General features: G+C 46.0%; 1 protein-coding gene across 2 annotated transcripts in view; it reads left to right on the top strand.

Annotated features, from left to right (window-relative positions):
* Positions 1 to 513: 513 nt before the first annotated feature.
* reep2 (receptor accessory protein 2) overlaps positions 514 to 20751 on the top strand; it is a 231472-nt gene continuing 211234 nt past the window's right edge. For both annotated transcript variants that reach the window (XM_070877242.1, XM_070877241.1), the window contains exon 1: positions 514 to 694. In XM_070877242.1, coding sequence (XP_070733343.1) covers positions 663 to 694 — 32 coding nt within the window. In that variant the 5' untranslated portion in view covers positions 514 to 662. The remainder of the gene's footprint in view (positions 695 to 20751) is intronic.

The raw sequence follows: 20751 nt of genomic DNA, 5'->3' as shown, positions 1-20751 counted from the left end.
CTTATCCATAATTATCTTGTGTGACGTGATATACTCTACGCATAAACATGTTTTAAGTAGATATTTTAGATGGGGGCCACAGGTACAGACTATGGACACATGAGCGATAAGCACAGAAATAGAGACACTCGTTGCACATAGATCATAAAAGGCAAGATAGGCGGTGGGTTACCCTTCATCACTTTTAGCATTATAATAAACAACATCAAAATAAATATTGCTGTATTTGTGGGCTTGATAAGGAGAGCTGTCCTCCAGAACATTCACAAGGTTAGATCCTTAACCAGTCGGATGACATTGTATTAGCTACTACATTTGGGAGCTACACTTGTTTATACAGAGCTAGCAACAAGAACAAAAACGTGGTTACAAGGCCAACTTGGCTCTCAAAAGGGTACACAGAAAAAGATTGATTTAAAAAAAAATTGTCGGCAAACGAGGTTGCTGCCTGCGTCATTCCCCTTTAAAGCGGCTTGCCTTTGCTTGAGGAGCCGGAACTCCGCCTGGCCTCAAATCGCCCTGTGGGTAAAGGTAGAGCCGCAGCTTCAGAGGCAGCATCAGCTGGAAGGACCAGGCAGGGCTTGCGGATCCTTTATATTTTTGGACAGAAGGCTGGATCCAGTCTTAGAACACATTGGCGGCCGCAACCTCGAGTCCTCGCCATGGTCTCCTGGATGATCTCACGCCTGGTGGTGTGAGTATTGAGGCTGATGATTGAGCTAATCAGCGTGTTATCAGTGTGAACATTCCGCTTTCATCAGTTAGACTCCATCACAGCAGCATTTTGCTTTCTAACCATTGACTCCCCCCCAAGGAGATGTTCTTGCTTTTAAATGCCTTTGCAGAAATGAATCAAAATGGACACATTTTTTGCAGGGTGTAGCGCTGTCGGTAGAGGCTTGGCATAGAGCAAAAATAAACGTGTAAAATGGCAATATTGTCTGCAGTGATTCGCTTTTCATTTTATCGTTGACATTTATTTGGAAATCGTAATGTGCAACATATTGGTTTTTTTTAATGATTTAAACATTGTCTATTACACGGGAATCGGGTTTATTGAATTGCTTCTCGCTGTCAGGTAGAAATAGGAGTGTGGGTTTGTTTTTGCTGCCTCCACTGCTGCTGTCGCTCGCTGTTTGCCGTAGTGCGATGGACATTTCCATCATTGCTGCCGCCCAGACTCCCGCAGCCGGGCGCTGCTGGCCGCGGGGACACCGAGGGGGATGATTCCGGGTCAGCGGGGTTGGACTTGGGGAGGGAGAGGGCTGCGAGTGGGCTGAGCCTCAGAGAGGGCTGGGTTCTGTGAGGGAACATTAAGAAGGAGGGCAGGGAGCAGAGGGCAGAGCAGTGAAGAGAATGGGCTGGAGTTATAAGAATGCCGGGTAGTGATAGTGATAGGGATGGGGATGAGGTTGGGACACTGAGGAAGCAGTAAAATGCCTGCGTTGAATGATGAGGAGGGAGGATGAGTTGTGGGGGTGGGATGAGTCAGTGAGAGGACTCGGGCCGTGGCAGTGATGAGGGTGGGCTGGGACCAGGGAGGGCAATGAAGGAGCAGGGCTGGGCTGGACTGGGCTCTGCTTGGATTGGGGCCAGGGAGGAAGGGCGTTGAGAGGTCAGGAGCCAGGGCAGTGCAGTGGAAGGCATGAGGCTGGGACAGTGAGAGAACTGAGCTCCAGGAGGGCAATGATGAGGGTTGGATACCGAGATGATGGGAAATGGGCTGGGCACTATCGAAGTTGTCTCTTGGGAGTGCAGTGGTGGGGTTTTGGGAGGAGGGGTGTCTGTGGTACTAAAGAGGCAATGAGAGAGCTGGGCTGGTGCTGGAGTAGTGGGAGGGCAGAGAGGGACCTGGGTTCTGGGCTGTTTCTTTCTGGAATCAACTTGGCTGCTGCCCAATATTTGCAGCTTGTGTTCTGTTTGGTCCGCCCTTGCTCAGTGCAGGTGTGCAGCTGTGTGAATGTGGGTCAGACCTAGGTAAAGGACAAGTGCGATGTGAATGTGGGTCAGACCTAGGTAAAGGACTGTGCTATGTGAATGTGGGTCAGATCTGGGTTTGGAGCAACGCTGTGTGAATGTGGGCAATATCCAGAGCAGTATTGTACAACCTGGGGTACAGAGTAACATTGAATGTGGGTCAGATCTGGGTTTGGAGCAATGCTGTGTGAATGTGGGCAATATCCAGAGCAGTATTGTACAACCTGGGGTACAGAGTAACACTGACTGTGGGTCAGATCTGGGGACGAGGTAGGTCTGTCAAAGCACGAGGTATGCGGCAGGGCTGTCCATGTCAGTTGGTCCTGGATGAGCGTTGGTTGGAACAGTGTTGTCAATGCCAGTGAGATCTGGGTGATGATGCTGGCAGTACTGTCAGTAGGGTGTTCTGTGATGCTTCTTTATGCAATAAATGTATCCTCAATGTGTTTTTGGTTTCTCACATGATGCAGGATTTAAAAGAAAGAATAAATAATTATAAAGTGAAGGTTACTGATTGTCACAATATAAAGGCTGAAATAATAAAACTGTGACACTCACTCAAATTATATATATATATATATTCTGACTTCATATCTGATTGTAATCTGCCTCTTGGCAATAGAAATAATTTAAAATGCATAGTGTTTTATTCTTTCTTTCCATGGTGCGACAAGGTTAAATGAAGGGGAACATCTGGAATTGATGGCAACTGAGAACATTGATACATTGTAACCTGGATTTTAGTGCTGGTTCTGTCATTATGAGAACTGATTGGGATATTATGGGTAAAGTTGTTTGGCAGTCAGGCCCACTGACTGCATTTACACAGGGCATAGACAAATTAAGTGAGTGAGCAAAACTGGCAGATAGTAGGGAAGTGTGAGGTCATACACTTTGGTTCTAAGAAAGACCTATTTTCTTAATGAAGTAAAACCAGGAATTGAGCAGGAACAAAGAGATTCCAGTGTCCATGTACACAAATCACTAAATGCTAGTGCACAGATACTAAATGCTAGTGCACAGATACAAAATGCAATCAAAATGGTCAATGGAATATTGGCCTTTATCTCAAGGGGGCTAGAATTTATTAATGATTGGAGACAAACGTGAATCTGATTCATTGGATTGCATTCAATTCCCAAGTAGCCTCTATGTCATCCTCGGCTTCATATTTGTCTCTGAATAGAGTCGAGTCCTGCGACAAATATTGCCCTCTTCTCATCCGAGCTCCTCCACAATAAGGCTACGCTCTGTTCAGCAAAGGTGGAGCTTCCTAGTTTCTCATAGGTGTCAAGTGTTTCCTTGTTTACATGCTAATGTGTAGTTATTCTAGCTGTGTGCAAATTGGGTCAAAATTTCAATGAACTGACAGTAATGTTACAGCGGTTTCATTGATGTTTGCAGGAGTGACAGCAACCAATGTTAGGTGCTGCAGTAACAACCTTGACAATGACCTCTATTTTTGTCTTAACTTATCACCAGTCCTATGTGACAGTGTTAGACTGTTAAGTGTTTCTGCCTGGTATTAAATGAAGGCTGTGTGAAAATGGGCAAATTTTTGTAATACATTACATTACTGTAGATAGAAAGTAAAATGTGTATTTAAATATGGCCCGAGTTAAATCAAAGCTTTCCTTCCTAACCAAATTTCAAATTGGGGATTGCAAGCTAGGTTGTTTCATCTGAAAATTAACAGAGGCTTTGCCTTGCCTGATAATTGGGTTGTATTTGTTTGGAGTATTAACATGTCCTGGGTAAGCAGGCAATTGATAACCTGCTGGTCAATTATTCTGTGCATAGTAAGCTCCATTCTTTCTTTGACCTAGGTTGATTTAGTTTTGTCGCCAGAAACTTCTCAACCGGGGGTCCGTCAGTTGGTTTGTCCCATCAATATACAGGGGAGACTGCTGATAATGGAATAAATTCGAAGGAGCAGCATGGGGTCCGAGCTGGCATTCGGCGTGGCGGCCAAGACCTGCAAGGACCATCAGCAGGTCGGGACCTTCAGAGGAGCATATCGCTTCAAGGTACACCGTGTGCTGGTGCAGGAGGGTGACTGCTGTGAAGAGGGCGACTGATTTGGACGTCACCAAGGTTCATGTCGCTGATTGGAGCGTGGGCAGGTACAGCAGGAGCGGCAAAGTTGGGGCACAGGAGCGGCGAGTGATCGTAGAGGGATGTGATCGGGGCCCAGGAGAGGTGTGAGTTCAGGGCCCACAAGAGGCAAGGGCCCAGGGGCAGCACACGCCAGCTCACACTGCAATATGTGCACGCACTAGGTCCTTGCAGCAGAGCTGGTCTCCAGTCATCTTAGTTAATCTTTGCCACTGTCAAGCCCATGTGGTGGCTAGTGTGCAACAAAAATCCATGCACAGGCATCTTCCACCCTTCAACATGTAGTTCGAGACCTGGAATATTAGGTCCTTCATTGAAACACCTGTGAACTCATCCCTTTTTGGCATGGAAGCAAGTTATCCTCGTCACAAGGGACCGCCTATGATGATGATGAAATACAAAAGCAAAATACTGCAGATGCTGGAATCTGAAATAAAAACAGAAAATGCTGGCAATCTCAGCGGGTCAAGCAGCATCTGTGGAGAGAGAAACAGAATTAACACTTTCTCTCTCCACAGATGCTGCCTGATCCGCTGAGATTTCCAGCATTTTCTGTTTTCATTATTAATGGCACAAACATCAGTAGTCTCCCCCTGTACATTGGGATGAGTGAAATAATCTCAGTGATACAATGACTGTGCATGGACAGTCAATTCAGGTTCTTGCTGTTGGACACCATTTGAACACTTGGACAAGTCCCTTTGCATGTCAGTGACTTTTACAGCAGTATTTATTTTAGTAATTTTTTTTTTTGTTCCAACCCTATTCGCTTCCACATTCCACGTGCCGCTTTTAATTATTAAATAAAATAGAGGAAGTTAGAATTTCTCTTCCGGGAGACTTAAATCCGAGTTGGGGATGAGGAAATCTGCGAGTGAGCTCGGCGTTGCGTGCGTCGAGGTAGTGTGAGCCTTCCTTTCAACTCTTCTTTCCCCTGGTGTGGAACCGCTCTGTGTTGGTTAGAAGCCGCTCACGCGTTTGAAAAGTGCTTCATCAATGGAGACGGTGCTCACACCACGTGGCCTTGGACTGGGGGAAGGAAAGAAAGAGACTTTCCAGTCTCTGGGCCTGCGGCAAGGCCGTAATAATCGGGATCCGGTTCAATATCACCTTCTCTCCTTCAATATCTTCAGTCTGAGTTAATAAAATAACTGAAGATGTTCTCACGATTTCCCTCATACCTTAGATTCGGAGCTCTTTATTCATGACCATGTGTTTCTCAGACAGACGGATAGGCCTAGGCTGGGTGCTCGTGTCTTTTGAGATACCACTGGCTACTTGTGAAGGGGTTGGAGAGGACGAAAGAGGGGGAGCTGCCTTTGTCACTAAAGGAATTAATGATGACAACGTCGAAAGGCTAGAACTGCTCGGGGCCCTGTTTAATTCTCCATTTCTCGCATGTGTCATCCGCCTCCGCCATTACTGGTGCTGTTTATTCAAGTCACTGGATTTCACCACCGTGTTGGGGTTTGGCATCAAAATAAGAGGGAAGTACTCTTTCTGAAATGGATCAGGAATTTTGGTCCAACCCAAGCGAGTGGGCACAAAACGAGCCTGTAGTGAGCACTGTGCATGTTGTTCCTGGCTCACTTCCTGTTAAGCAAATGGTTGATGGGGTGAAGTAAATCGTGGACAGCTAATGGGAACATAATGTAAATTTAGGATTAAAAACAGAGAATGCTGGAAATACTCAGCAGGTCAGGCAGCATCTGTGGAGAGAAACAGAGTTAATTTTTCAAGTCAATGACCTTTTGTCTGATCTGAAACATTAACTCTCTCTCTCCACAGATACTGCCTGACCTGCTGAGTATTTTCTGTTTGCATTTCAGGTTTCCAGCATCCGCAGTATTTTATTTATCTAAATTTAGGTCTTAATAAATTCTTCTTTACGTAAGGTGTAATAGAGCTATAAATAACTAATAAATTCTTATACAGAAAAAATCATCGGCAGTCCCTCGGAGTCGAGGAAGACTTGCTTCCACTCTAAAAGTGAGTTTTCGGGTGACTGAAGAGTCCAATGCAGGACCTACAGTCTCTGTCACAAGTAGGACAGACAGTGGTTGAAGGAAAGGGTGGGTAGAGAGCTTGGGTCGACGCACGCCCCATCCGCCGTCTACGCTTGGTTTCTGCTTGCTCTCGGCGATGGGGCTCGAGGTGCTCGGTGCCCTCCCGGATGCTCTTCCTCCACTTTGGGCGGTCTTGGGCCAGAGATTCCCAGGTGTTGGTGGGGATGTTGCACTTTATTAAGGAGGCTTTGAGGGTGTCCTTGAAGCGTTTCATCTGCCCACCTGGGGCTCGCTTGCTGCGTCGAAACTCCGAGTAGAGCGCTTGCTTTGGGAGTCTTGTGTCGGGCATGCGGACGATGTGGCCCGCCCAGTGGAGCTGATCGAGTGTGGTCAATGCTTCGATGCTGGGGATGTTGGCCTGAGTGAGAACACTGACGTTGGTGCGTCTATCCTGCCAATGGATTTGCAGGATCTTGCAGAGGCAACGCTGGTGGTAATTCTCCAATGTTTTGGGGTGTCTGCTGTATATAGTCCACGCCTTTGAGCCATATAAGAGGGCGGATATCACTACTGTACTGTAGACCATAAGCTTTGTGCCAGGTTTGAGGTCCTGGTCTTCAAACACTCTCTTCCTCAGGCGACCGAAGGCTGCGTCGGCGCACTGAAGGCGGTGTTGAACCTCGTCAGAATAAAAACTTGTGTTGTGTTACGGGGGTCAGTGAAATTTTTATAACCTGGGAGGGAGGCCTTTGAACACTACGTACTGGAGTCTTTTCAGTACCTTTTTTAGTTTAGTTTAGTTTGAATGGGTCCAGTGTGTCAACATACGAATCATCACCTGAAAATGAAATTCAATTGGAAAGTCTATGAAAGTCTGTTTCATCTCAAAGGCTTGCAGTTTATTTGTCTATCTAACAAATGAGATCTAGAAAGGGTAATTTAATCCTTTCTGGATTGATACTGATATATTTTAAATACTGTGCTGTTGGTTTGTTACTGCTTCTGAGGATTATCTTGTAAATAATTATGAGGTCAATGTGTTCAGACTAAAACTAACGATAGTATTTACTGCCTTTTAGAGATATGGTGGGAAGCCCATTTGATCTCTTAGTAGCTGCTTTCACAATAAAAGGGTAATTGTTATTCCTAGGCACACTATCTTGGACACGATAGGCATAAGCCTGCACATTTTTCTTCATCGGAAACTGAGTCTCCTTTCATAAACTGTCTTTGTTGTGAAACACATTAAAAATGGTTGGAGAACGCCGGAGACGTAACAATTGATAGCATCCAAAGTGAGATAATTATCACTTGCAGACTCAAAATTGGCTGTTCTAAGTAAATTACCAGAACAAACAATAGTTACTATGAGCATAAGGGACCAGAAATACATGTACAGAGTTAGAATTGGCTTATCTGCCAGTGCAGGAAAGCCAGCACTTCCATGAAACTGAAATACATGGACTGACCATACAGGAGGAAGAAGAATGCCACAGGTAGGAGGAGGAAGGAAAGCAGTAACAGCAGCAGCACAATGAGTGTCAGTGAAAGTACAAGATGGAGAAAGAGAAGAAACAATACAGGCCCACTCTTGAATTGACAGAGAGAGGTTTAATGGCTACAGGACCAGTGAGTGAGTGTCCAACTGATGCAACTTAGAATTTTGTGCAAATAACTTCATACAATCTAACTTTATTACAAATTTTGAGGGGCATGACAAAGACTTTTGAGCACATCTGCATTGTTTTTAAACTATTATTGGGGTGGGGGGGGGGGGGGTAAATAGAGAAGAATGACCATATAGTCGCTTTGTGATAAAGTGCTTGTTGCTTTTTCACAAGTAAACCCAATGTACAGCACACCATATAGGCGTAAAGAAGCAGAAGTATAATTAGAGAATTATCGATAGAAAGATTTCTATTGTGATTTAGAAGGGAAGAATGTAAGATTCATGAGCTGTACGAGTCAGTAATGAAAGATAATTTCCTGGAATTTGTTCTCCAAATTGGATGACCTCAAGTCGATGATTCTGTTGCCTGATGAGTGCTGGACAAACATGTGCTGGAGAAACAAAGGTCTGGCACTGGTCGACTGGTGGGCAGTTCACTGAATCAGATGATCCACTGATTGAGACTGTGCAGCCAACAGATCAAGTGGCAAATTCAAGCGATATCAAATGTTATACATGCAGTGGGGTGAGATACAAAGAAAATAATTGGCTGGCCTAAAAAAGAGTCTATGGCAGTCAGGAAGGCCAAGTGATTCCATTAAACATGAGATTCTGGGAGCTATGTGGCAGCTTCAAATTCAATTTAAATAATTGCGTTTGTTATAAGTTCGAAAAATGTAGATATGTCTTGGATTTCTCAGTGTATTCGTATGAAACGGTCAGCAGAGAGATCCTGCGGTACAGTGAGATTTCCTTGTATCCGAGCAGAAATAGTAACCTTGCAGCACAACGGGCCAAGTGACTAATGGGCAAATGAGGATGAACTCTTGTGCATAAAATCCCATGGTGAAACTAGTTTATCTGTTTTTGGAGATGTTGGCAGGACATCAGGAGAACTCCTTGCTCTTTGATTAATTTCATGGGAGTTTCAACTTGAGTTTGATATCTCATTTCAAAGGACAAGATCAGAACTGCCCATGGTACCCTTTCCCACTTAACCCCATCCGCTTCAGCAGAGCAAATATTTAGACTTGCAAACAAGTGGAATCAACTGCCTGGCCTCTCCAGGAATGGAGTGTACGTGTAACGGCAGGCAGGGATGGGAAAAGGGAGAATAAATTTAGCAAAACCTTCAATTTCATAAATAACTTGGAGACAATGGGCTAGAACCTCCACTTTTTTGCTTATCGCCCAAAAATGGGCGTTATTTCTGGCGTGGGCGGTAAAAAAGGGTTTTCAGATCGCCGGCTTCTCGCCCATTCTCAAAACACCGAGTTTAAATTTTTGAAAATGGGCGTTACCGCGAGCGATATCAAATGGGCAGTAGCGTAAAATTTTTTTGACCTTCTGCCGTCAAGTGTGGCCATCCTTAGCAACGGCATGGCAACGCGCGATTCCTGCGATTCTGGAGGTCAAGGGTCACAATGACACGCGCAGAAAAGGAGAGAGAGGGAGCTCAAAGGGACCGAAGGCGTGGCTGGGTGCGGTGTGGCTGCTTTGGGAGGAAGAAGGGAGACTTTATAGCTTCAGAGCAAGTAGGCAAACAAAAAGTAGGTGTTACCAGCCACACATTTGACCGAATTTTCCCTCTCATGGAGGGAGAGGAGGGGGCATCACAGCACGCTGTGGAGACTGACGCTGGAGAGAGCAGTGAGGTGGGAGAGGAGCACATTGGAGGCTGCAAAAGAGCCAGAGGTTCTCGGACGAGGCAAATGCCTCCTTCCTGCAGTAGGTCGAGTCATGCTGGAGTGATTTGACGCAGGGAGGGCGTGGGAAGCCCACCCCAAAGGCCTACCAGAAGATATGGACCGAGATGGCAGAGGTGGTCTCGTCAGCGACCAACGAGGCGCGTGAGGGCAACCAATGCCGCAAACGATGGAGCGACCTTGTGGGATCCGCAAGAGTAAGTATTACATTGATTTACATGTACTTATGTAGTTATATAATTTGATTTGTAACAGTCATGAGTGTTAATCAGCAGATGTGAGGTCTTGCACTTTTACTGGGAATGTTTTACTCAAAGCCTGCAGTCACGGTGTACATCTTTAGGTAAAGAATGATAATAATCATAACCAACAGATGTAATCATGATTATTATGTGTTGTATCAGTGTCTTTAACAGTAAAAAGCAAAGATATCACGCAATGATCTCATGTCATGTCGTCCTGTCACCTTTTACAGAAGAAGCTATCGACGATGAGGTCCGTGCAGAGGCGAACGGGTGGGGGCCACCAGTCCTCAGCGACGTCAGAGGTGGAGGAGTGAGTGCTAGCACCCCCGGATAGCTACGGACGTATCTGCAGACCCTGAAGTAATGCCAAGTGAGTAAAGCTTACACCATTGCGTGATGTAAAGTCAATAGATGCCACACCAACTCATATCCGAACAATCATATATGATAGATGATTTCTAAAAGTGTCATAGGAATAATGCTGGCCTAATGAAAATCATAGCAATGCAAATGTGTTGATGGTCATGAAATGTTATGTCTGCGATGATTTTGAGAGCGGTGGTGCTTTTGCCGTGCATATGCTGTGTGTAGCGCTGGACTCACCTTCACCTTGTCACCCTAGCACCCCCTTCTCCTCTAATAACCTCATTTGTGTCTTGCAGCTCAGATAGCAGCATGGCCCCAGGCAAGGCCACAGAGGCCAGAAGGTGAGGGCGCAGGGCAGGAGTCGGCGGATGATCCTACTACATCTGGTGCTGAAGAGCGCCGATTGTCGCCTGTCAATCTGCTGGGTCTGTTCTCGACGGATGAGAGTGTGGACTTCGAAGAACCTGCATCACCACGCTCCAGAACCCATTCCACCCCAAGGCCATCTAGTGGTCCTCCGGTCATTCCCGTCTCCACTCTGGAGGTGCCGGCCCCAAGCACCTTTCCACAGGGCACCCCATTTGTCCCCAGAATGCGCCGACCCCGCGGAGGCCTCATGAACGCGGCAGGCCTGTTCCACGAGCGCGACATGACAGCGGCGAGATGGTGCAGTTGTCAGGAGGACTATAGACATTGTTGACCAGCTCATCGAAGCATTGGGGGGCATATCCTGACACCTGGCCACCATGAACGAGTACATTCCGCGCATGGCGGAGTCCCTGGATGCGATAGCCAGGAGCACTGCTGCCACAGCTCTCCCAGTGGTTCCAGAGCGTGGCACTCCATCCCTAGGTTCCGCACCACCACTGCGAACGGCACATGAGAGCAAGGACCAAGATCCTGCTTCTCCATCAGAAAATGTTACCCCCTCGGCACCAATACCTGTCCAACCAACGCATCTGCCTTCATCCCTCCCTCAATGAGGCACCGCCTGAGGAGCTCTTCGGCCAGTCGCCATGGAGCGAGGAGGTGGGGAGAAGAAGGGGAGTGGGGAAGAAAAGTGAGGTGCATGTGTGCAGGTGATGGCTGTGTTATATCTCCATCTGGGTGTATGCAATTTGTTGCAATGTATGGGTGCTGGGGACCACGCTCCTGCTTTGCCTTTGTATTCTGTGTTGCTGGACATGTTGAACATGTGATTTATGTCAATGGTGGAAAAAGCGGGATGTGGGTGGGGGTTGGGTGTTATTGGCTGTGATACTTATGATTTCAGACCAATGTTGGTATTAAACTTTTGTTATTGAACATGACCTTGTTGCGCATTGTCTCAGATAGCTGCACCATTACACACTGGTGATTCCTTAACATGAAAGGGTTAAATACAACTTAACATCAATTAACGTAAACTTTAACTGGCACCAAGTTGATGGGCACCATTGATGTCTGAGCTACAGACACACAGCAGTGTGCCAGCATTGTCACTCACATCAGCGCTCTTTCAATCAAATCTTTCCAATATCAGCTCCTCATGTAAGAGTGGGATTTAACAAATGCCAAGCACACCGCTGGCGTTCGTTCCGGTTAGTTCCACTTTTTGTGGGCGTTTTTTTGAGCGAGCGATATTGTGGGCGATATGTGTGCGAGGTGGTGAAATTGAAGATGGCGATCTCCATGGTCGCTAGTTTGGGTAAATATGCTCTTTACGACAAAAAACAGTGGGCAGGTGTTAATACTGAATCTCAGTGTAATCCCGTGCGGAAAGTAACGCTGGGCGATATTATGGACGTTGAATTTGCCCATTCTGATTCCGCCCCCAAAAAGTGGGCAGGCGGTGATATTTTTTCTCGTCATAAAGCCCATTGGGAAAATAACGCTCGGCGATAAGTCTCCGAAAAAAAGCCCATCAGTTTCCATTTTGTGCCAGAATGGGCGATATCTGGGAGTTATATGTCATTTCAGCGGTAAAATGGCCATTAAGTGGGAGTTAAGCATGCAAAAAAAGTGGAAGTTCTAGCCCCAAGTCATTTCCAGGTAATCAGTTTCATAAGCCCAAGGATGACTATCTGGGTTCTAAAAGAATGTGTCTGTTTTGTTTGGTTGGCTGCACTCTGTTCTTGAGTTGGTGGTTTGTGGGTTTAAGCCACCCTCTGGATTTATGGGCAAAATCATTGCTGACATTTGAGTGTCGTACTAATTGAGTGCTGCATTGTCAAAGGTGCTGTTTTTTGGATGTTAAACTGAGGCATCCTATTTTCGACCACAGCAGTCCCGGCCAACATTCATTTATAGGGGCCGAAATTGTCCCCTTTCTTGAGCTCCATTACCAACCTGTCCGAAATTGCCCCCGGGACGGAAGCTGCAGGAAGACATTTCCGCACCGCCCGTTTTCCCGCCCCGTTGGATGCGTGCTGACCCCACACTGACCGGCGTCGACCCCTTTCCGCCCCCCCCTCTTGGGTGCCAGGCCACTAGTCTGGCCAAACCCAACTCCCGCCCACCCCCCTGGTGGCCCACTGGACCTAACTAAAACACCTGCAGAGTCCGCAGTGGCCCTCCCCTTTAACTGAAGGGGAGGGACATTGTGACGCATCAGCGCAGACGTCATCAGTTGACTCATTGGGGCGGCCAACCCGACAGAACGGCACTTCCTCCCCGCAGCTGCCCAGAGCACCACCCTTCTCAAAAAAAAAAATGTAATCAGCTGAAAATCGATCGAGTCTCCACCCCATGGTTGGGAAGGAGAAAAAAGGAAAAAAACCGGTAAGTGCGCCCCATTTTGGGCGGAGGACAATTTCGGCTCCATAGTCATAGAAAGTTATGTCACAGAAGGAGGCATCATGTCTGTGCTGGCCGAAAAGAGCTTATACCACTTTCCAGCTCTTGGTCCAGAGCCCTGTCAGTTACGGCACTTCAATGCACATCCATGTACTTTCTAAATGTGATGAGGGTTTCTGTCTCTACCTTTCAGGCAGTGAATTCTAGACCCCCACCAAATTCTGGATCAAAAAATGTTATCCTCAACTCCCCTCTAATCCTTTTACCAATTACTTTATGCCCCTTTTTATTGATCTCTCTGCTCGGGGAAATAGGACCTTGCTATCCACTCTATCTAGGCCCCTCATAATTTTATACACCTCAAATTAAGTTATCCCGCAGCCTCTGTTCCAAAGAAAACAAACTCAAGCCTATCCAATCTTTTCTCGTAACTAAAATTCTCCAGTCCTGGCAACATCCTCGTAAATCCTCTCTGCACTTTCTCTCATGCAAACACATCATCTTTCCTGTAGTGTGATGACCAGAACTGTACACAGTACTCTAGCTTGGCCTAATCAGTGTTTTATACAGTTCAAGCATAACCTCCCTGCTCTTGTACTGTGCCTCAGCTAATATCATGTATGCCTTCATAATCTGCCTGCCCTGAATCTGTGGACATGCACTCCAAGGTCCCCATGTTCCTCTACACTTCTCAGTATCCTACCATTTATTGTGTATTCCCTTGCTTTGTTATCCCTCTCCAAATGCATTCCATGACACTTCTCAGGATTGATTTCCATTTGCCACTTTTCTGCCCACTTGACCAGTCCATTGACATCTTCCTGCAGCTTCCTTCTACAGCTTTCTTCTCATATCAACCACACGGCCAATTTTTGTATCATTTGCAAACTTCTTAATCATGCCCCCTACATTGAAGTCTAAATCATTGATATATTCCACAAAAAGCAAGGGACCTAGTACTTAACCCATACCGGATCCCACTGGAAACCGTCTTTCAGTCACAAAAACATCCATCAACCATTACCCTTGCTTCCTGCCACTGAGACAATTTTGGATCTAACTTGCCACTTTCACTTGGATCCCATGGACTTTTACTTTTCTGACCAGTCTGCCATGTGAGACTTTGTCAAGACGCTTACTAAAATCCATGTAGACTACATCAAACGTGCTACTCTCATGAACCCTCCTTGTTGCCTCCTTCAATAATTTCGTCAAGTTTATCAGACATGACCTTCCCTTAACAAATCCATGCTGACTGTCTTTGATTAATACATGCCTTTCTAATGACGATTTATACTATTTCTCAGAATTTTTTCCAATAATTTGCCCACCAATGAGGTTAGGCTGTCTGGTCTGTAATTACTGGGTCTATCCCTTTCTCTGTTTTTAAACAATGGTACAACATTGGCAATCCTCCAGAAGCACAAATGTAGCTAGAGAGGATTGGAAAATGATGATCAGAGTCTCTGCTAATTCCACCGTTGGTTCTCTTAACAGTCTGAGCCTGATGATTTATTTACTTTGTTAGTTTTTTGTTGTAACTAGCAGAATAGATGCGGGGGAACCAGTGGATGTGGTGCATTTGGATGTCAGAAGGCATTCCATAAGGTGCCAAAAGGTCTATCAGTCAGGAGGCGCCAGTGGGAGGTCGAGGAGGTGTCGGAGAGGCGGAGCAGCAGAGTCGGGAGGCCTACAAAAGGCCCATCAGTTGGGAGGTCGAGGAGGTGTCGGAGAGGCGGAGCAGCAGAGTCGAGAGGCCTACAAAAGGCCCATCAGTCGGGAGACGCCAGCAGGAGGTTGAGGAGGCGTCGGAGAGGCCAGCTGGTGCAGCAGCAGCAGCAGGGAGGCAAAAAAGAAGTAGAAAGAAATCGAAAGGCGACGTCACAGCCAAGGGGGTAAGTGATTGGCTGGTGATTGGTAAGTAGCTTTTCTTTTTCTTTTTATCAGTAAGTAACCTTTAGCATTGCTGTTGCCAAATTAATTTAATCTAAGGATTAAGACATGGCAGGAGAGCTCGGACACGTGTTATGCTCCTCCTGTACTATGTGAGAAGTCAGGGACGTTCCAGTGTTCCCTGACGACTACGTGTGCGGGAAGTGTATCCGCCTCCAACTCCTGACAGACCGCATTGCGGCACTGGAGCTGCGGGTGGATTCACGATGCTGAGAATGACGTGAATAGCACGTTTAGCGAGTTGGTCTTACCGCAGATTAAAGGTACACAGCCAGATAGGGGATGGGTGACCAACAGGAAGAGCAGTGGAAGGAAGGTAGTGCAGGGGTCCCCTGCGGTCATCCCCCTGCAAAACAGATACACCGCTTTGGGTACTGTTGAGGGGGATGACTCATCAGGGGAGAACAGCAGCAGCCAAGTTCATGGCACCATGGGTGGCTCTGCTGCACTGGAGGGCAGGAAAAAGAGTGGGAGAGCTATAGTGATAGGGGATTCGATTGTAAGGGGAATAGATAGGCGTTTCTGCGGCTGCAACCGAGACTCCAGGATGGTATGTTGCCTCCCTGGTGCAAGGGTCAAGGCTGTCTCGGAGCGGGTGCAGGACATTCTGAAAAGGGAGGGTGAACAGCCAGTTGTCGTGGTGCATAAAGATACCAACGATATAGGAAAAAATGGGATGAGGTCCTATGCGACGAATTGAGGGAGCTAGGAGCTAAATTAAAAAGTAGGACCTCAAAAGTAGTAATCTCAGGATTGCTACCAGTGCCATGTGCTAGTCAGAGTAGGAATCGCCGGATAGCTCAGATGAATACGTGGCTTGAGGAGTGGTGCAACAGGGAGGGATTCAAATTCCTGGGACATTGGAACCGGTTCTGGGGGAGGTGGGACCAGTACAAACCGGACGGTCTGCACCTGGGCAGGACCGGAGCCAATGTCCGAGGGGGAGTGTTTGCTACTGCTGTTGGGGAGGGGGTAAACTAATATGGCAGGGGGATGGGAACCTATGCAGGGAGACAGGGAAATAAAATGGAGGCAGAAGCAAAAGATAGAAAGGAGCACAGTAAAAGTGGAAGGCAGAGAAACCCAAGGCAAAAAATAAAAAGGGCCACATTACAGCAAAATTCTAAAGGGGCAAAGGGTGTTAAAAAGATAAGCCTGAAGGCTCTGTGCCTCAATGCGCGGAGTATTCGGAATAAGGTGGATGAATTAACTGCGCAGATAGCAGTTAACAGATATGATATAATTGGCATCATGGCTCCAGGGTGACCAAGGCTGGGAACTCACATCCAGGGGTATTCAACATTTAGGAAGGATAGACAGAGAGGAAAAGGAGGCGGGGTGGCGTTGCTGGTTAAAGAGGAAATTAATGCAATAGTAAGGAGGGACATTAGCCTGAATGATGTGGAATCGGTATGGGTGGAGCTGCGGAATACCAAAGGGCAGAAAACGCTAGTGGGTGTTGTGTACAGACCACCAAACAGTAGTAGTGAGGTTGGGGACAGCATTAAACAAGAAATAAGGGATGTGTGCAATAAAGGTACAGCAGTTATCATGGGCGACTTTAATCGACATATTGATTGGGTTAACTCAACTGGTAGCAATGCGGTGGAGGAGGATTTCCTGGAGTGTATTAGGGTGGTTTTCTAGACCAACATGTCGAGGAACCAACTAGAGAGTTGGCCATCCTAGACTGGGTGATGTGTAATGAGAAGGGACTAATTAGCAATCTCGTTGTGCGAGGCCTCTTGGGGAAGAGTGATCATAATATGGTAGAATTCTTTATTAAGATGGAGAGTGACACAATTAATTCGGAAACTAGGGTCCTGAACTTAAGGAAAGGTAACTTCGATGGTATGAGGCGTGAATTGGCTAGAATAGACTGGCAAAGGATACTTAAAGGGTTGATGGTGGATAAGCAATGGCAAACATTTAAAGATCACATAGATGAACATCAGCAATTGTACATCCCTGTCTGGATTAAAAATAAAACGGGGAAGGTGGCTCAACCGTGGCTAACAAAGGAAATTAAGGATAGTGTTAAAATCAAGGAAGAGGCATATAAATTGGCTTGAAAAAGCAACAAACCTGAGGACTGGGAGAAATTTAGAACTCAACAGAGGAGGACTAAGGGTTTAATTAAGAGGGGGAAAATAGAGTACGAGAGGAAGCTTGCAAAAACTGACTGCAAAAGCTTCTATAAATATGTGAAGAAAAAAAGATTAGTGTAGACAAACGTAGGTCCCTTGCAGTCGGATTCATGTGAATTTATAATGGGGAACAAAGAAATGGCAGACCAATTGAACAAATACTTCGGTTCTGTCTTCACGAAGGAAGACACAAATAACCTTCCGAATGTACTAGGTGACAGTAGGTCTTGTGAGAAGGAGGAACTGAAGGATATCCTTATTAGGTGGGAAATTGATGGGATTGAAGGCCGATAAATCCCTGGGGCCTGCATCGCAGAGTAGTTAAGGAAGTGGCCCTAGAAATAGTGGATGCATTGGTGATCATTTTCCAACAGTCTATCGACTCTGGATCAGTTCCTATGGACTGGAGGGTAGCTAATGTAACACCACTTTTTAAAAAAGGAAGGAGAGAGCAAACGGGTAATTATCAACCGGTTAACCTGACATCAGTAGTGGGGAAAATGTTGGAATCAATCATTAAGGATGAAATAGCAGCGCATTTGGAAAGCAGTGACAGGATCGGTCCAAGTCAGCATGGATTAGTGAAAGGGAAATCATGCTTGACGAATCTTCTGGAATTTTTTGAGGATGTAACTAGCAGAGTGGACAAGGGAAAACCAGTAGATGTGGTGTATTTGGACTTTCAAAAGGCTTTTGACAAGGTCCCGCACAAGAGATTGGTGTGCAAAATCAAACCACATGGTATTGGGGGTAATGTACTGACGTGGATGGAGAACTGGTTGGCAGACAGGAAGCAGAGAGTCGGGGTAAATTGATCCTTTTCAAAATGGCAGGCAGTGACTAGTGGAGTGCCGCAGGGCTCAGTGCTGGGACCCCAGCTCTTTACAATATACATTAACGATTTAGCTATTGAGGGAGTGCAGCGAAGGTTCACCAGACTGATTCCCGGGATGGCGGGACTGACCTATCAAGAAAGACTGGATCAACTGGGCTTGTATTCACTGGAGTTCAGAAGAATGAGAGGGGACCTCATAGAAACATTTAAAATTCTGACGGGGTTAGACAGGTTAGATGCAGGAAGAATGTTCCCAATGTTGGGGAAGTCCAGAACCAGAGGTCACAGTCTAAGGATAAGGGGTAAGCCATTTAGGACCGAGATGCGGAGGAACTTCTTCACCCAGAGAGTGGTGAACCTGTGGAATTCTCTACCACAGAAAGTTGTTGAGGCCAATTCACTAAATATATTCAAAAAGGAGTTAGATGAGGTCCTTACTACTAGGGGGATCAAGGGGTATGGTGAGAAAGCAGGAATGGGGTACTGAAGTTGAATGTTCAGCCATGAACTCATTGAATGGCGGTGCAGGCTAGAAGGGCCGAATGGCCTACTCTGCACCTATTTTCTATGTTTCTATGAAGCAATTGAGTGTAATATCTCCAAGTTTGCAGATGACAGTAAACTGGGTGGCGGTGTGAGCTGCGAGGAGGACGCTAAGAGCCTGCAGGGTGACTTGGACAGGTTAGGTGAGTGGGCAAATGCATGGCAGATGCAGTATAATGTGGATAAATGTGAGGTTATCCACTTTGGTGGCAAAAACACGAAGGCAGAATATTATCTGAATGGCGGCAGATTAGGAAAAGGGGAGGTGCAACGAGACCTGGGTGTCATGGTTCATCAGTCTTTGAAAGTTGGCATGCAGGTACAGCAGGTGGTGAAGAAGGCAAATGGTATGTTGGCCTTCATAGCTAGGGGATTTGAGTATAGGAACAGGAAGGTCTTGCTGCAGTTGTACAGTGCCTTGGTGAGGCCTCACCTGGAATATTGTGTTCAGTTTTGGTCTCCTAATCTGAGGAAGGACGTTCTTGCTATTGAGGGAGTGCAGTGAAGGTTCACCAGACTGATTCCAGGGATGGCTGGACTGACATATGAGGAGTGACTGAATCAACTGGGCCTTTATTCACTGGAGTTTAGAAGGATGAGAGGGGATCTCAGAAACTTATAAGGTTCTGACGGAACTGGACAGGGTAGATACGGGAAGAATGTTCCCGATGTTGGGGAAATCCAGAACCAGGTGACATAGTCTTAGGATAAGGGGTAGGCCATTTAGGACTGAGCTGAGGAAAAACTTCTTCACTCAGAGAGTTATTAACCTGTGTGGAATTCCCTGCCGCAGAGAGTTGTTGATGCCAGTTCATTGGATATATTCAAGAGGGAGTTAGATTTGATCCTTACGGCTAAAGAGATCAAGGGGTATGGAGAGAAAGCAGGAAAGGGGTACTGAGGGAATGATCAGCCATGATCTTATTGAATGGCGGTGCAGGCTCGAAGGACCGAATGGCCTACTCCTGCACCTATTTTCTATGTTTCTATGTGTAATACAAGAGGTTATTAATTGGATTGAGGATAATATACTAGCATGGATTGGGGATTGGTTAACGGACAGAAAATGGAGTAGGAATAAACGGATCATTTTCGGGTCAGCAGACTGTAACTAGTAGGGTGCTGTAAGGATCAGTGCTTGGGCCTCAGCTATGCACAATCTATATCAATGATTTGGATGAGGGGATCAAATGTAATATATCCAAGTTTGCTGATGATACAAAGCTAGGTGCGAATGTAAATTGTAAGAGGATGCAAAGAGGCTTCAAGGGGATATAGACAGGCTAAGTGAATGGGCAAGAACTTGGCAAATGGAATATAATGTGGAGAAATGTGAAATTATCCACTTTGGCAGGAAAAATAGAAAAGCAGAGTATTTTTTAAATGGTGAGAGATTGGGAAATGTTGGTGTTCAGAGGGGCCTGGGTGTCCCTGTATATAAATCACTGAAAATTAACATACAGGTACAGCAAGCAATAAGAAAGCAAGAGTAAAGATGTCTTACTGCAATTATATAGGGCCCTGGTGAGACCATACCTGGAATATTGTGTGCAGTTTTGGTCTCCTTAAGGAAGTATATACTTGTCATCGAGAGAGTATAACAAAGGTTCACCAGACTGATTCCTGAGATGGGGGGATCGTCCACTGAGGCAAAATTAAGTAGACTAGGCCTATATTCTCTAGAGTTTATAAGAATGAGAGTTTTTTTCATTGAAACATGCAAAATTCTTACAGGGCTTGACAGGGTAGATGCAGGGAGGATGTTTCCTCTGGCTGGGGCGTCTAGAACCAGGGGTCACAGTCTCAGAATAAGGGGTCGGCGATTTAGGACTGAGATGAGGAGAAACTTCTTCACTCAGAGGGTGGTGAATCTTTGGAATTCTGTACCCCAGAGGGCTGTGGATGCTCAGTCATTGAGTATATTCAAGACAGAGATCGCTAGATTTTTGGATGTCAAGAGATATGGGGACAGTGCAGGAAAGTGGCATTGAGGTTGAAGATCAGCCATGATCTTATTGAATGGTGGAGCAGGCTTGAGGGGCCTAATGGACTACTCCTGCTCCTATTTGTTCTTGTGCTCTTATCTCATCGAATATTTCACACTCCTCTTCCTTAACTACAATGTCTGCATTGTCCCTCTTCTTGTGAAGACAGATGGAAAGTATTCATTAAGATCCATACTTGTGTCTTCCGCCTCCACACAGGTTACCTTTATGGTCTCTAATAGGCCCTAGTCTTTCTTTAGTTATCGTCTTGCTCTTTATGTATTTATAAAACATTTGGGTTTTTCTTGATTTTATTTGACAATAATTTTTTATGCTCTCTCAGCTTTCCTTATTTCCTTTTTAATTTCACCCGTGCACTTTCTATATCCCTCGAGGCTTTCTGTAGTATTTAGCTCTCGGTATCTGACA

Source organism: Pristiophorus japonicus, chromosome 4 (genome assembly GCF_044704955.1).
Source record: "Pristiophorus japonicus isolate sPriJap1 chromosome 4, sPriJap1.hap1, whole genome shotgun sequence".
Classification (NCBI taxonomy): domain Eukaryota; kingdom Metazoa; phylum Chordata; class Chondrichthyes; family Pristiophoridae; genus Pristiophorus; species Pristiophorus japonicus.
The sequence above is the reverse complement of the archived record's forward strand: the minus strand, read 5'-3'. Positions and strand labels throughout refer to the sequence as shown.